This window comes from Camelus ferus, chromosome 18 (genome assembly GCF_009834535.1).
Source record: "Camelus ferus isolate YT-003-E chromosome 18, BCGSAC_Cfer_1.0, whole genome shotgun sequence".
NCBI classification, from domain to species: Eukaryota; Metazoa; Chordata; class Mammalia; order Artiodactyla; family Camelidae; genus Camelus; species Camelus ferus.
Window position 1 is genome coordinate 13930682 of NC_045713.1, and position 17184 is coordinate 13947865.

The window sequence follows — 17184 nt, forward strand, 5'->3', positions numbered from 1 at the left end:
TCAACTACCATGTGACAAGTGGTAGTTTCTTAAAGATGAGGTGCCACGTGGAACTAAACTAAACATGAACTTGTCATACTCTGTTACAGTAAAATCAATTGGTCTACCTTGCACTTGGGTTATTTACTACTCTTGTGTGATTTAGTCACATGACGCATTGGTCATTTGGAAAATACTGTTTGTTACACTACGCAGATCTTCCAAATGCTGACACACTGTATTATACCACATTAAAAAAACCACACTGGGTAATATTATCATTAATCTCATTAAAAACTAAGTAAGTATTGGGAGGCTGAAAAGCTCATGATGGTAGAGTGAAGTTTCCAAAATTCAGTTTTTTGCTTCAAAGCTCGAATTTTGCAACTGACATCAGATACTGTCAATTGTTCTCCTTAAAAAGGCAGCTCATATTTGAGAAGACGCCTGCCAAATACCAGTGTGAATTAACTCCAGTCGGACAGTCATTCTTTTGAGCAAAAATGGTGGTGTGTGAAAAGAATGGCTAGTTGAGCTGACAACTCAAACCCCTGTGCACATGCTGTTGCTCAAGATAATCATTATACTTCAGCATGCAACATACATCTCATTTGATCACACAGAATATTAGAAAAGTATATATAAGAGTCAAAGGTTGACAAAATTAATCTTTACTGCTCCATCAAGGACATTTTTGAGTGAATGTGGCATTTTTTGTTTGTTTGTTTGTCTGTCTGTCTGTCTGTTTCCTAAAGCATGTGGTGTGGAGAATACGCCGCTGCCTGTACAATCAGGGCCTGTCTTGACTGTACTCTGAGCTGACAATTTTACCACCTTTCCTTTTGCATCATCGGTGCACGTGTCAATGTGGTAGGAAAGGCAAATGACATCCTGGAATTAGCATAAAGACAGTTTCGTTCTTGTGAACTCTGCAGGTCCCAGGAGTCCGTGGACTGCATTTTGAGAACCACTGACCTGGGCAGAGGCAAGAGCTGCAAGAAGGGAGTGGGGCAGGGCCGAGTGAGTGGGTGGAGAGCAGCAGTGGGCGAGGCCTGGGCTGAGCAGGAAGCTCAGTTATGAGGCCACCACCATGAACCAGGCCGGAGATGACAGTGTCCTGGGCCAGGGCAGGGTGGTGGGGGAGGTGGGAAGTGGCTGGAGTCCAGGGGCACCTTGTGGTAGAGGGGACAGGATTTGAGAGGAAGAGGAGTCGAGAACATTCCAAGGTTTTTACTAGGAGCAGTTGCAAGGTTTCATGTGAGCAACTAACAGAGATGGGGGAACGGCTGTTTGAGGAGACGATCAGGAGTTCAGGACGTGCTTGGACTAAGATGCATATTAAGCATCTAAGGGAAGCTGGTGGGCATGAGTCTGGATTTGAGGAGAGAAGCCCAAGCTGGAGATCTAAATGTGGGAATTATCCACCTGTTCAATGCTCTCCAGGGGAATGAGTTTGAGTAGGAAAGAGAAAGACTTCAAAATAAGAATGTCAAGGACTTTTAGGAGTAAAGGAAGAAATGCTTCCATTAATAAAAGGAGGATTTCGCCCCACAAAAATGAATAAAGAAACAAGAATAAGTGCATATGTACAAAAATCAACTGGACAGTTGATGAAGAATAAATATAGTCACATAAATAAAATCTCAAAGATGAGACACAGTCTAGGACATACACAGTCAAAGAGAGAATTAGGGAATTAGAAGACGACTCTAAGGAATCCACACAGAACTCAGCAAAAAGATATTTTTTTAAGGTGTGAAAAGGTAGTTAAGAGACATGAAGGATAGACTGAGAGATATGCCTGACACCCAATAGGGTGGCTACTATCAAAAAAGCAAAAAATAGTAAGTATTAGTGAGGATGTGGAGAAACTGGAATCCTTATGCATTGTTGGTGGGACTATAAAATGTTCAGCTGCTGTAGGAACACTATGGCAGTCCTCAAAAAATTAAAAATAGAATTACTATATGATCCAGCAATTCTACTTCTAGGTATACACTCAAATGAACTGAAAGCAGGGGCTCAAAGAGATATTTGTACATTCATGTGCACAGTGGCATTATTCCCAATAGTCAAAACGTGGAAACATCCCACTGTCCATTGTGAATGGATAAGCAAAATATGGTGTGTGTATATATATATATGATGAAATATTATTCAGCCTTACAAAGGAAGGAAATTCTGACACATGCTACAGCATGGATGAACCCTGAAGACAGTATGCTGAATGAAGTAAGCCAGTCACAGAAAGACAAATGCTGCATGATTCCACTTACCTGAGGTCCCTAGAGTAGTCACACCCTATAGAGACAGAAAGTGTAATGGTGGTTTCCAGAGGCAGGGGGATGGGGAGTTAGTGTTTAATGAGGGCAGAGGTTCAGCTTTGCAAGATGAAAAGAGTCCTGGGATGGATGGTGGTGACAGCTGCACAACAATGTGAATGTCCTTAATGTCACTGAATTTTATACTTAAAATGGTTAATGTGGTAAATTGATGTTATATGTATTTTATTACCATAATAAAAAAAAGTTAAGAGACATGAAGGACAGACTGAGAGGCTCCAACTCTGGTCTAATAGAAGAGAAAGGAGGGGATGATAGGGAGCAAAACGCGATGAAAGACTAACTGAAATGCAAGAACTGAAAAGAGACGCGAATCCTAAGATGAAAACATTCGTCAAGAAAATTCACACCTACATTGTCAGCAGATGTCTTCCCAACAACAATGGATAGCCAGTGACAATAAGGGAATATTATCCAAGTGCCTAGGGAAAATACCGATCCATGGAGAATTTTGTTTGCAGCTAAAACAGTATTTAGGAGTGAGGGCAAAAGAGAGACAACTTTGGACACACAAAGTTGATGAGAGTGAACCACTTAGCGAGCTTCACTGAGAGAGCTGTTCAGGGATGTACTTCAACACCCAGAAAATTGAATCTAAAGGAAGGCACAGAGTCAAGAAAACCTCAGTCTCTGAGTTATTTCTGCTCAGGTGCCCGTTGACCCCTTAACCTTACTCATCTCCCTAAAGAATCTGCTGGTCTTCTGAGACATGGGTCCACCCACAGTCCATGCTCCCAGAGGGCAGGACAACTCACCTTTACTGAAGAAGGTGCTGACCATGAAGCTGAAGGAGATGGAGGAGATGGCAAAGCAGGCCAGGAAGACCAGCACCAGCGAGGGGTCACTGTGCGCCAGCACCGCCACATCTTTCTTCACCTGTGCGTGGCCCATCCCAGGGGTCAGCACGGGCAGGGTGGCAGGGGAGGTAGAGGCAAAACCAGGGAGAGTCTTAAATGTTCCCAGCCATCAGTGAGACTGGTACAGATGGGAGAAGGGGCTACGCTTGAGTGAGTGAGAAAGCCACTGTCCCTTTCTACCCAAAGGGCAGACTCCCCCCAAATCTGTAAATGCAGAGTCTTAAGGGTCTCCCTGGGGTGCCACAGCTGCCTCTGGCCCTCCCACCAACTTGAACACTTTGCTTTTCATATCATAGCCCCTTTTGAAGTCACACATACCTTGACACAGAAGAGCAGGGTCATGAAGGAGACAACGATGAGGAGGAAGAGGAAGAAGAGGAGGAACCAGGCGGTCCAGTGCAGCCAGCCGCTGAGCCCCATCATGCGCATGTACTCCTGGGGGAGGGGGCACATGCTCCACTGCCTGCCCGCCCCGCCCTGGACCCTCCCTCACCCCGACTCTCCTTAGAGCCTCGGCACATGTGCGTGTCTGTGTGTGTGCCCGAGTGGCATGTGGGCCAGTAGGAGGGCAGTGGGACACCTGGGCCCTAGACCAGGCGTGGGAACAGTAAAGAATTGCTGGCCAGAGGCAAGGATGTGGCCCACTCTGTATCAGCCGTGGACCTTGGGTGTTAGGAATCTCACCCTCTTCCTACCTCTCCCAGGCTTAAATGCCACCTCCGGGATGCCCTCCCTGCTCTGCAGCCAGGATTAGCCCACCTTCCCCCAATCTAGGTGCTCCCTCGCCCCCCCAGTGGAGCGTGGAGCAAAGGCTTTGCCTATCTCCTCTCTGGGCCGCCAGGGAGGGCGCTACGGTCCCACACTTAGGCCCTGGAAGTGCTGGGCGCGCCCGGCCTCCCTGTGGACTACGCTCATGAATCCCTCAGCAGCAGCCTCAGCTCCCGCCCTGTGCTTCCCAGTCCTCTCTGGGTCCCTTGCACTGCCCCCAGGAAGCTGTGCGGTGTGGCTGATGTGACCACTGGTGCTGGGGTTCTGGGTCAGGAGAGCGGAGCCCTCGCTGCCTGGTAGAGACCCTGTGAGTTAAACCACACTAAAGGTAACAGCCTTCCTATGACACGTGGTCCCAGGGCAGTTCAAGGACTAATGGCAGAAGGCCTCAGAAGCCAGAGGCACTGCCTCACCTCCTGTGCTCTGAAATGGAGGGGTCCAGACTTTTCTTGTGAGGGGCACCCCCTGCGGGAAGGATGGGAACTCAGTGATGCCGGGACAAGCCTTCCACACAGGTCTAAACCTGCGCAATCCAATACTGCGGCCACTGGCTACGCATGGCTATTTCAGCTGAAATTAATTAAAATTAAAAATTCAGTTCCTCAGTCCTGGCAGCCACAAGTGCCCAGTGGGACCATTGAGGACAGCAGACCCTGCCCATGCACGACCTCGGAACGTTCCAGCTGACAATACTGGTCTCGGGGAGGGGACTAGGGCTGATTAAGTGTCTCTCACAGGCCAGGCACCTAGCTAGGCTGATTTTCCAACTTCTTCTGCATAATTTCAAACTGCCAGAAAAATGGGAAGATCAATACAGTGGCCACTGGTACACCCCTCACTTAGGCTCAACCATCATGGAATGTTTCATCTATGTATCTGCAGACGTGCGCATACACAAACTTTCTTCCTGCACCATTTCCTCATCCACTGCTAACCACTTCAGTGTCGCATTGTTTCATTAAAGTTATTAAGGTGTCCAAGCAGACAGTATCCACCTCATCAGCTCTCCCAGCCTCTCGTCTGGAGCAATTTAAAAGCTCCAATAACCACAGATTTGGCACCACTGAGAATACTATAAATGTCTTTTTCTGGCATTACAGACATTGCCAAAGGAAAAACTGCATATAAATTTTAGATGATTTTGGCAGTGTTGATGATGTGAGGTTACAGGGGACACTATTCATTCAGAGCACCCAATTAAGTCAGTGAGATTCCTTCAGAGTGGCGCTTCTTGGGCTTCCTAATTCCCCACGACACTGGGCCCAGCAGCCTAGAACTTCAGTCCTCTTTGATCTATATGCAAAGTTAGTTAGCTTCCCACCGGCCGTCCAGTTAAACATTGTCTCGTGTTGACCGACTGTCTGGAGTGGCTCAGTTCAACAGAAACAGAACGTGAGCCACACGTATAACTCAGAACTTCAGTAGCCACATCAGAAAAGTTTAAAGGAACAAGCGAAATTAGTTTCAGCGATGTTTTCTACTCAACCCAGTACATCCAAAACACTGTCTTCTCAATGTTCAGTCCTCAGTATACTGCACACGGAATACAGTGCTTTATCGGTGTTTTAAAATGTGGGTAGATCAGGCTTGACTACAGAGAAGCCTGAGACAGGCATCAGCCCCATGCCCACCTGTTCTTGTGGCCCCGGTACCCGGGAGCCAACCCCGCCTGACGACAGGATGCAGGACACAACCACCCTGCAGCCACACTGTGCCTGGACCCAAGATGTCTCAAAGCCCAATACACCCCGGGGTACCTTCAGTTTCCTCTCCTTCTCCTGCACGACAGCCCGGATAATGGTGAGCGAGGTGTAAGTGAAGCTCAGCATGAGCAGCAGGGGAAGCTGGTACTGGATGGCGACCAGGAAGGGATCCGAGATGAAAGGTGGGTAGGGGAACCTCTTGGCGATCACGGTGAGCTTCTCGAACAGCTGGCGCGTGGAGGTGTTCGCGTGGTACTGCATGATGGCTCTGTCCACAGCGTGCTGCATGGCCAGGAAGCCCTCTCGGATATACCCTGGGTGCAGGAGCAGAGGACACGCCGGCACGTGGGGTCACCTCGCGAGTGCTGGTGCTCAGAGCGCCATAGGCACTGAGCTGTGCGAGGGTCTCCCTGGTGAATGAGGCCACGGAGCGACATTGCCTGATGCCCCAAGGTTTCCTGCAGTTTTCTAGTTTGTAGGGGCTGCCCTCACTCTTTGGCTCGGGGCCCCTCTCTCCACTTTCCAAGCCAGCTGAGCAGCATCTCTCTGACCCTGCCTCCATCAGCACATCTTTCTCTGACACTCTCTCCTGCCTCCCTTGTCCACTTTGAAGGACCTGTGTGATTCCATCGGGCCTACTGGGATAATCAATGCCAGTCTTGCCACCTTGAGGCCAGCTGATTAGCAAATTTAATTCCATCCATCCTCAAGTTACCAACTCAAAGGGAGGCAGGAACCACAGCCCAAAGGCCACTGCTACTGACCTTTGTGATACTTTGTGGCCTCTCTCTGCTGGCCCTTTCTGACTCCCCAAAGTTGTTTGTGATAATATGTCTCAAGTGAAAACGGCCTGGGAGCACATGGTATTCCAGTCCAGAGCTAGGCTTGGGAGAGACTGAGCCCACAAAAGGAGTGGGCGCAGCCTTAGGAGAGAAAAGGGCAGCCTGAGTCCCTGAGGCTGGAGCCCAGGGGACAGAGTGGAGGTGTGGGGTGCAGGTCTGGGTGGCCTGGGCACCCTCATTCCTCAAACAGTGACATGTAAAACAGCTAATGTCTTCTAACATGGAACTAGTAGCTGCCAGTGTTCCAGCCTCTAAACAAGAAAAGCAATTTTATGCCAACCACACTCCTAACCCGAGGGGCCCATCTGTGCACTGCTATCACCTCCTTTAAGTGCAAGTCTTTTTAGGGTTGTGATAACAGCAGGTGCTCAGTCAACATCACCCACTGTCGTGCTCATCTTCACAACGACCCTGCAGAGTATTGAATGATATCAGACAAACAGGGCCACTGAGGCCCAGGGAGTTGGGCCACACAGGGGGAGTGGGCAAAGCTGAGATGGGACCCTGGTCTCTTTGGATTCAAAGCCAGTGTCTTTTTCACATCACACCACCTCCCCCACGAAACAGCTTGCCTGCTCCTTGCCCAACGTTGTTCTTCCACAAGGCTTTGCCATGCCGCCACGGGGTCTCACCACACTTCTGTGGCTGCTCACTGCTGAGGCAAAGCCACCCTCTAAATCAATCATGTCCCACTGCTGAAATTGTTATGATCGTGGCTAATGCTACAGTGAACATCTTTGTGCATGTGGGTTTTCTCCTTCTTTCAGACTATTCCCAGGGCTCAATTTTTAACAGGGGAACAGGGGTCTGAGGTGTGGACATTTGTGGGTGGGCGTGGGGAGAACACTGGCCTAATTCACTGAGTGGCTGCTGCGTGCCAGGTTCACGTCCTTTCCGCATCTCTTGGGGACTCCATATTTTTCTAACTGATTTGGAATAAGGAGTCCTTTATAAAACAGAAGATATTTACCCTTTGTCATTTGCCGAAATGCTTTCCCCAGTCTCTTATTTGCTTTTAGAATGGGTGTTAAACGTCTTCTTTTTTTAGCAAATTTCAAGTTTGTACGTAGTGAAATCGGTCCCTCTTCTCCCTTGAGAACATTTTTCTCTGCTGCTTCCAAGCTTAGGAAATTGCCCCATAAACAAGAGGGACCGCCTAGCCCCCGGGTCACAGTGTTTCCTGGTGCTGGCCACTGGCAGTGCGTGTGATAGCTGATGCGGCTTCTCCTTACCCCCCTGATGGTGACCTGTCCAGGGCCTCAACTGGGGCCTTGCACATGTCACCTTGCCTTGCTCATCTTTGCTCCTCTTTTGGATTTAAAAACCCTTCCCTGGAACATTCATCTGGTGACGGGTCCTGACACTGGACATGCATCTCTAAATGCTGGCTGCCTCCTGCCCTCCCGATGCTCTATTTAGGGAATTCTTGGGACTTCTCATCAAAACCTATAACAAGTTCTGTCTCTTACAGACCCAGGAATTCTGTAGTCTCTGCAACACCCTGGATGCTGCCTGGAACCTGCAGCTGCATGTAGTCCTGAGTCCCAGTTACTCAGTTCCAAGGTGGGACCATGCTTCAGAGGAGATAAATAAGCCAGCTGCCTGACCAAGTGACATGGGACAGACCGACACACGCACCGACGGTACAACAAGCCGAGATCTGACTTCCACAGACATTCCACTGACTCAATGAAACTATGGACAGTTACACAAGGACCACAGTGCTTACAAAGCCTAGAGAACTGCACAGAGAGGGGCAAAGAGAGAAGGGAAATGTAAAACCAAGCTCAAAATATCCAATGCAAATTGAAGCTCCTTAAACCTTGAAATATAAATGTTTCATTCAAGAACGCATGTCTCCTGGGAAATAGGGAGACAAAAGATTACTTTAGCCTTTCAGAAGCCACTTTTACTGCATGTTTTCTTCCTTCTCCTACAAAGAATAAGATCAAATATTCCTAAAAAGTATTCCTTCAAGGAAACACAAGGTGGGTCCCCCCATGTGATGATCACCAGCCAGCACCCCGGGGAGGGAAGGCGGCCCCGACAAGCGCTTCTCACCAGGTTCTCCACCATCAGCAGACGTGGGCTCCCTTGGTCCTGGGTTTGGGAAAAGTGGGAAAAGGGAAGTGGTGTGCCATCCTTCTGTCTCTTTCAGGAAAAAGGAGCCTGTTTGGGTCCACATGTAATTTCTTCGTGTGTAACTGAACCGTAAGTGATATTTCACCTACAGAGACAAAGACAGAACCAACTGCTCTGATCAATCTAGACAGAGGAGCAAACATGTGTGTTCAGGGAGAGGGAGTCTGGGGGACTGTCATTACCATGAACTCACCACCCCCAGCCGACCCCCAATACCTGGGTTCCAGAAGGTCGGGGCGAGTGGTCCCACCGGGGAACAGGGGGCCTGCGGGTCTCTTCACCAGCTTTTTCTGTTATCTACCAACGTGGACTTCATGCAAGATTTGTCACTGCTAACGCCAGGGCAGGGCCACCATCATAATGCTGGGGGACTCGACAGTTTCCCTGTCTTAATGCCACTGAGGCAAGCAGAGAGCTTTCTTTTTGTTTGTTTAAATATGCAGCTGAAATTCTAATGCCACATTGGGCTTACGTCCCAAGTATCTGCTACTTTCCTACTTGTCCTATTTGACCCTGTCCAAGGGAACCAGTAATGCCTTTTATAAAGTGATGGGACAAAAAAGGGGCCTCTGGTGACGGTCTATGGCCACCTTCCTCAGGCAGGCAAGGTTTCCAAAATGCTCTGGCCCAATGGGTCAAGTGCCACCAGGGCTCCCTCTGTGGGGCTGAGACGGTGGTTCTGGCTCCACAGGGAAAGTCGGGGACTTGCTCTAGACAGGCAGAGCACCTTTGGAAGGTGGATTGGTTCATGGGGGAGGAAGCTTGGCTTTGTGGGGCTGGGGTCCTCACCGCCAGTGGCAGGGGGTCCCTGCTGTGGTTGAAGGTGTGCTCGAACACCACGGCGGCCAGCACGTTGGAAGAGTGGTTGTCATACTTTATGTAGTCCTCAAAGTTCTTCTCCGAGGGAAAGCCGTGCACTGTGGGGAGCATGGGTGCCGAGAGATGTCCAATTGTCCGCTCTGCTTGGAAGAGCTGGACCTTCAGATCAGGGACTAAAACACATGAGTTTCTTGGGCTTTGTAAATCTTTACCAAGATTTGAGGAGGTTTCTGGTTTTGGCAGAGATGGGCTGCAGTGAAGACTGGCAGAACCTCGCCATCAAGGCCAGCCCTGGGCTTCTGGAATTTGAGAGCTAGAGCAGGGCTGGCAGCAATGCTGAGTCCGTAAGTGGCCCCCTCCATGTGGGTGGCCACCACCCACCGGGCTCTGCAGCCTGCGTCAGTCTCCCGCTCTCATAACCATAACAGCGTGCTTAAAAAATTCAAGTGGGCACTAACAGATACTTCAGCGATTTCTCTGTCACCCAGACCCCATTTCACACAAAGGGTTTTACTACAATCACTTAGTGAGGGACCAGGGGTCTTCCCCTAAGTGTTTGCTCCCCTGAATTAAACAGGCCACAGGAGGTTATGTGCCAAAATCAAGAGGGAGAGAAAAAGGGATAATATTTTATATTCTGAAAGCAAAGACCTAGTGAAGACAACTGGCACTTTTACTGGGAATGTCCCTCAATAGGCTTCCTGTTGACTCTGGTTAGGGCTGTCCTCCCAAAACCACATCCGGGAAAAGGTTCTTGGCACTGTGCACCCCAACACACCTTGCCCAGGTAGTTAAAGAGCTCTGCTGGGGTACGTGGACGGCCATTTCTACTCTGAGGAGTCACAGTCTGGTGCTGCTAAACTGTCATGCACGTTACTCCACATGGCCCTCACAACCCTGGCCCTTGTTTTATAACGAGACACATCACAGAGCCGAGGGATTCGCCCAGCAATGCGGCCAATGAAAGGAGAGACTGTGTCTGGCCACGGCGCCCCACTTGGCTGGTCCCTGCCTCTCTGGCCCTGAGCCCCACAGCGACATCACCTACCTCTCATGTTGATCACCAGCATCCTCCTCACCGTCTCCGTGATGGTCTTCACAGCATCACTCTGGGATGGGACATAGGCCAGCTCCCAGGTGTCTTCTGGAGGAGGGAAGCTGAAGAACAGGGGCAGCTCCCGGATGGACTGGCCGGGGTAGACGGTGGCATTGGGCACATTCTCCGACTGGATCTTCAGGCGAAGCCAAATCAGGATCCCAGAGAACAGTAAGGGCAGGAAGAGTTCCAAGACGGTCACCAGGACCTTCCGTTTCTGAAGAGAAATGGAGACCACATGCGGATGAGCGTGAGGCAGAGGCGAGGGGCTCACAGAGCCCCCTCCCGCGGACTCCCCCTCCTCCAGGTTCCTCTCCTGCCCCGAGCCCCCAACTCCATGGCGCCCCGCTGGGGTCAGACCCACCTGCAAAGTGTAGTTCTTCCAGAGCAGGAGTGCCAGCTGCCTAAGTGCTGCCATCCTTGCTGGAGGGGGTGTGATTTGTGGACCAAAGACAGAAAGTTAGAGTTTTGGTGAAACGTGAATCCTGAGTGTCTGGGGAAGGCGGGGAAAGTGGGGAAGAGTCAGTTTTGAGACACAAGGCTTATTCTCTGTGTTTCTCCTCCCTTCCTCTTGTCCCACCCCAACTCAAAACAGCACGCGGGAGGGAGAGGCGCCACTTCTGCACCGTATGCTTAGAGAATGTACACTCTTAGGAAGCTGACTTCATTTCTTCTCAACAGGTAAGATCAATGGTAGGGCTTGTATAAGCAACGTGACCGCTGGAGTGGTCGTCATCTGATGAATGCTATTCAGACGGTCTCCACAGTTCGTATGAATGTGCTGTTTCTTAGAAAAATATTCAGACTGATGGGATTCCCCTTTCTGACTGGTTTTACCCTCCACCATCACAGAACAGCAAAAGGAAACTCAGCTTAGTGTCCTGGCTGCAGGGTGATTTCTAAGACCTGGGGAGTGCTGTGGGGGAGCAGGGGGAGAGTTTGGAATGGGGGCCCTCAGTGGTCTTGACCCAGAAGCAGACACTGCAGGCGGACACATGAGTGGTAAGATGGTGTGTATTCTCTTGCCTTGAACCCTAAGGACCAGTTTTTCCTGCTTTAACTGTGAGCAGTGGTCTGTGAGCTTCCACATGAGACTGGTCATTTTCCTCCAGAGAAAATCTACTCTGTCATGTATGAATGTTACATTTAAATCTGGCACACAGAGTTGGGAAAATCGGCTAGAGATTATCAGACATGGTGATGGCAGAAATAAGAACAGAGGTTTATAAAGGTCTCCCTCAATTTAGGGAAATTTATTTCATGAGATTTCAAGTGTGAGAAGCAGAGAACCCAGCCCAGAGTTCATCAGACACTAACCTGTAGAGAAGGAAGGGGTTTGAGTCAGCTCAGCAAGACCCCGGGACGCCCACGACACAGAAGCACCACATTCTGGAATCTGTGGGCGTGAAGGCCAAGGCTTGGATCGCAGGTGGGCAGTGAGGGCAGCAGAAGAGTGAAGGCCCCAGAGATGCAGGTGGAGTGGAGAGGAGCCCTCTACAACTCACAGTCCTTCAAGTGGGGAGAAGTAGCCATGACTCACAGGGGAGGAGTTCTGAATCAGCACCACATTCAGGCCGATACTAACCCAACACCATTTACCAGGCAGGTTAGGACTGTGCGGAAGGCTCAGACAGACAGGCTGGTAAAGCATTTGTTAGTTACTGCGCTCTAACGCTGCAGCCCTGAAGAGCCCAGCTCGAGACCCAGTGCACACAAAGCAAGAGTTTTTTTTCTTCTCCTGAAACAGCCAGTTTTACTTTTGGCTTCAGTTGGTTGAAGCTCATTCCCAGTAAAGATCATATTTAAATTAAACTCTTGCTTTAAAAAAAAAAAGTGCCTGTCCATATTTGTCTAATAGTAGTTCCTCAAAATTTATGCTTTAAAGGGTAGTCAGTAAATATCTGTAGAAAACACAATTGCAACAAATTATTTACAAATCAATTTAAAATGTGGCTTTTAATTAACCACATGGTTAAGATGTGAGGTGATTAAAGATAAAATAGTATGAAGTGCTATTAAGTGACAACTTAATAAATTATCCAAATTCTTTTAAAATCAGCAGGATAGAAAACCTGTCTTAAAATCAGTCATAGACAGTTAATAAAAGAGCAGTCGTGAAATGTTACCCACAAGGGATTGTGGTTTATGAAAATTTTCAAGAAGTGGTGTAGGCTGAGAAGGGAAACCAGTCTCCGGCCGGGGCCGATCATCCCCATAGTGGGCTGACGGGCGTCTGGTTTGGCCAAGATGAACTTTCTCCCACTACCAAGAGGGGAATAGAAAAAGGTCACAATTCAAAGAAGCCTTCTTGTCAGAGAAGTTGCTAACTTCCTTTTCTGGAAAAGTCTGGCCAAGAAATGACACATCCCCAGGCTTAATCCCATCTCTTGAGGCCCCGGTGGGTTGGGAGGGCATAAAGACAGACCGCCCACCTTCCCAGGAGGACAACACTAGACGGTAGCATCTGGGAACTGACCTGAGTCCTGAGAGAGGCTCCTGGCTGAGGTCCTCCTCTGGGGCTATGAGAGGACCGGCTGGGAGGAGGCGGCCCTGCACAGAGGGCTCTGGGGTGGGGCCAGCAGGCCTCTGGAGTGCGGCGGGGTGACCTTGGGGTTCTGGAGCACTGACGCCTCTGGGGACATCAGGAGGGGCCTAGGGCTCGCTGGCATGACTCTCCGGCACCTTTGGGCAAATGGAGGGCGCTAGAGCATAGTTTAAACAATATTCATAAAACACCCCTCCCCAAGTTAGAAAGTCAAAGTGCAAGACAGATCACAGGCACGTTACTTAAACAGAACCAAGTCCAATACCAAAGAACTATATGGATTTAGGAAAACACAGCCCACTGGGATGGTTCTTTCTTCTCTCCTGGTACAATAAACCATAAAAGGCTTTTACTTTATATACTTTTATACTTATAGAGCCTCCTAGTCCAGCCCTGGCTTCTGGTATCATCACCCTTTCATAGACTAAGAAACCAGGAGGAAGCACTTGGCCCAGGATCACACAGCAAGAACGCCACAGAGCCAGGATCCGAACCTCTCAGTCTGTGTTTTCACCATGGCCCCCCTACATCCTTGTGTGTCCCAAAGCAGGAAACATCTTTATCAAACTTGTAGATATTTCTTCCAGAACATAACATTAGAAATCAAAAAGAAAAAATATCCCCTGAGCCCCACCACCTTAATAGACATGTTACGGGTTTCTGTCTCCCCAAAGCACCCAGCCCGTTGCTCTGCACCTGCCAGGCTTCATCTGAAGTCTCACTGAACGGCATACCCGCATCTGCTCTGTTTGAGCAAAAAAGGAAGGTCAAGGAGGAGAATCCCCGAATTACAAAATCTAGGAAGCTTTCTGGTTACAAAAGCCAATGTACACGAGAAAAGGAAGTTCAAGTTCCCTCCCCACCCCACTTGACACCGCGGCACTCCGAGTCCCCCAGAAGTGGCAGGGGCTGCAGTCCAGAATCAGCCCCGGCACGGTCCACTCCAAGGCCATTGCTCTGGCTCCGGCCACTTGCAAGGCCCCACAAGAGCGTCTGAGGACTTCCCACAGAGACTCACTTCCCTCCTCCCGGGACAGAGCCAGGAAGGGAAGGGAAAGCTGTTTTTACCACTGAAAGGCTTGTTTGCTTACTGTTAAAATATTAAACGTTACACAAGTCATTGAGTATCTCAATGTTTACTTTTTCAGGCAAGCAATTGAGCTGGTCCAGAGTGAGTGTATACTAGGGGCTGCTGATTTCTGAGAACTCTCTCAAAGAAGGCACACAGGATTCCTCTGAAGATGGTTGTTTCAGTTTGGGAGCACTGTGCCGGGCAGGCTGACGCTCAGCAGTGCTCACTGCATGTTGAGAGGTCCCGATCCCCACCCTATCTCTGCCCCACTTCCTTATTTGGGGATTTTCCTCATTATGGGCTTGAATACATCTTCCAGGTTCTATGTGCCCATGCAGAGGACTTTTAAAAAATTTCTGTACATACAGAACAGAATGGTGATAATACTTCTAGAGAGGTCACTGCCGAGTGGACCTCCGGACCAACAAGCAGAGGTGGACAGGGCCCTAGGCAAGGCACATGCTGTTATGTCACGTGTTCTGTCACATTCTGGGTTCAGGGCATCTCTTTCCACGGACGCCTAAGTCTGCACAGGCCTGGAGGAAGGCATGGGTAGGAGTTAGGGAGTCTCAGCAAAGCCACAGGCAGACATCCTGCTGTCACATAGGGAGCAGACAACCATGGCTCTACCCTCCTTACCAGAGGTGTGGAATAGGGATGGCTTTGTTGGTGGCACTGGCCAGCACTTGGCACTTTTCCCAAGGACCGAGATGGGTCTCAGCTAGGAAAGCATTTCCTTCATGACATGGGGAGCCCACAACAGTCAGTGGTATTAAAAGTCTACGTGCGCACAGGCTGAAGAAGGCATGACAGGTACTTAACGTTTGCTGGTAGAATCTGTGGTCTTTTAGGACACACAAGACAAGAAAGCATTTACCCATCCAACAAACATTTGCCAAGTGCTTACTGTGTGATGGGCACTTATTCCAGGTACTAAGGATTTGGAAATGAAAATCACAGTGTTCTTAATCCAAGGAGTTCACAGTCTGCAAATGCCTGCATGTGCTGTAATTGCTATAACTGAAGCCCAACAAAACATCAGGGGATTCTGGAGAAGACCAGAATTCGTGTGTGTGTGTGTGTGTGTACGCATAAGATAGAGTGAGCTCTGGGAAGGCTCCCAGGAGGAGATGACACAGGAGGCCAGTCCCAAGTTTCTTGTTAGCTAGCGTGGGGAGGGTATTATAAGATCACGAAGAAGTGAAAGAGTGTGTGTGGAACAGCAAGTAACTTTGAGTGGCTGGGGAGTGAGCAGCAGGGACTGAGCCAGATCGGGAAGCCGACCAAGGCCTTGGATGCTGTGCCAAGAAGAGAGATGGGTGGAGTGGGAGTTGGGTGGGTTGGCAGGGATGTGAGGGCATTCAAAATGTTTAGCAATGCTGCTCAAGGGTGTTCTGTTTTACTTAAATTTTTGTCCAGTACATAATCTTTTAAATTGTGAGACTATCTAAATCAGTGGATTCTACAGATGAATGTCCAAATAAGCACTGTCAAAAAAAAAAAAAAAGGCTGAAGATAGCAGGCACATTTATAGAGCATGGTCCCCACCAGTGAACCCCACTATTGATCTTCAAGGTGGGTAAGCAAGACAACCTACTGGAGTAAAGGAATGATGAGAAATTCTACTTATAAGTAGTTTTCTTTAAGAACAGAAATGTTTTAAAAAAAGTAGAGAGGAATGGGTATAGCTCAGTGGTAGAGCATGTGCCTAGCATGCACAAGGTCCTGGGTTCAATCCCCAGTACCTCCATTAAGACAAAAAAAACCATTTCACTATTAAAAAAAAAGAAAGAAAAAATGTTTTAAAAATTGGCTTTATTAATATTTAGTATGGGGATGCACCATGGCACTCTTGCAGGCCTGTGTGTCAGTGGCTACAGCATCCTGACAGAGGAGGGTCTCCGTGACATGGAGGTGATGGTGGGCCCTTGCCTACTAGTTTACTCGAAGTGTCTTGGGTGTTTTGGAGTTTCTACGCTTCATGATATCACGGTTGGGTCAACTGAAAAAAAGACTTAATAGCTGAAGTTTTACAATCCTTTCGAGTGATCGTAGGGAATGTCCACGAATACCTGTTTATCCTGTGACTTAGAACCTAAGGAGGAAATACACATTTTCTTTCATGAGAAGTTTCAAACCTGGAAACCGTTTTCTTTTTTTTTCAATAACAAATGAATTCAGTAATGTGTCAGCCAGCTTACTGATTTTAACCCAATGCACTTATATCTGTCCCTTCAAAGGAAAAGTGACAATGCTTGAGAGTTACAGCTTTTCAAAATAATCTGTGCCAAGAACAGAATATTTACAAAAACAGATGTTTGGAGACGTTTCCCCACGCTTGTGACTGCGCTGCCAAGGGTGCCACCCACAGGCACACAGACACACCTGCACACCACGAGCTTTGGGAACCGGAATTTCCTCCCTCCCTGATAGCCCCTGAACACTGACCAGCCCAAATTCATCAGAGCCCTTGAACGATCGGCGAGCAGGATTGAAAACCAAGTACTGGACGCATGGCATAGTCCACCTGCCTTCCTGAGGTTCTGTGTGTTTACCTGCGAGCGCCTGAAGAACCAGGAACTGGAACAAACAGAACTCAGGACCAGACCTTTAAATGCTGGACTCAGATTTCACCAAGAGTTTATACATGGGATGTTGACCTGATCACATGGCTTTCTTTTAAAAACAGTGTACGTTTGTATGATATATCTTGTACTATTAACACATTAAAACATTTAATTGTCTTCACCTCTCATCCATTCAAAAGACTGTATCTAAATATATTTCTATGTCATAGTATTCAGGACAGTAGTATACAGTGATCTGTTTTAAATAAATAAATAAAGTATATGGTGGTACACACTCAAATTCTTTTACCTACAGCAGAGCACAAGAAAAAAAGCTTGTGGACAACTTAGTTACACAAATGGCCCTTGTCTGGATAAGGCAGGAACAAATCCACAAGCCTCAGTCATTGTCCAAGAGCCCCAAGAGGCCAGGTTCAAGGTGGTGGTCATTT

The 17184-nt window shown here is 48.6% G+C and overlaps 1 protein-coding gene across 5 annotated transcripts in view; it reads right to left on the reverse strand.

Moving 5' to 3' along the window:
* The window catches only part of ABCA3 (ATP binding cassette subfamily A member 3), a 44021-nt gene that overhangs the window by 23989 nt on the left and 2848 nt on the right, over positions 1-17184 (reverse strand). For 2 of the 5 annotated variants that reach the window (XM_032460212.1, XM_032460209.1), the window contains exons 2-10: positions 13025-13230; positions 11866-12057; positions 10913-11041; positions 10501-10765; positions 9423-9625; positions 8553-8718; positions 5704-5963; positions 3497-3613; positions 3077-3197 (exon numbers count right to left, since the gene is read on the reverse strand). In XM_032460212.1, the coding sequence (XP_032316103.1) occupies positions 3077-3197; positions 3497-3613; positions 5704-5963; positions 8553-8718; positions 9423-9625; positions 10501-10765; positions 10913-10966 (1186 nt within the window). In that variant the 5' untranslated portion in view covers positions 10967-11041; positions 11866-12057; positions 13025-13230. Of the gene's footprint in view, positions 1-3076; positions 3198-3496; positions 3614-5703; positions 5964-8552; positions 8719-9422; positions 9626-10500; positions 10766-10912; positions 11042-11865; positions 12058-12678; positions 12811-13024; positions 13231-17184 lie in introns of all 5 variants that reach the window. The other 3 variants (XM_032460211.1, XM_032460210.1, XM_032460213.1) reach the window with 3 other exon arrangements.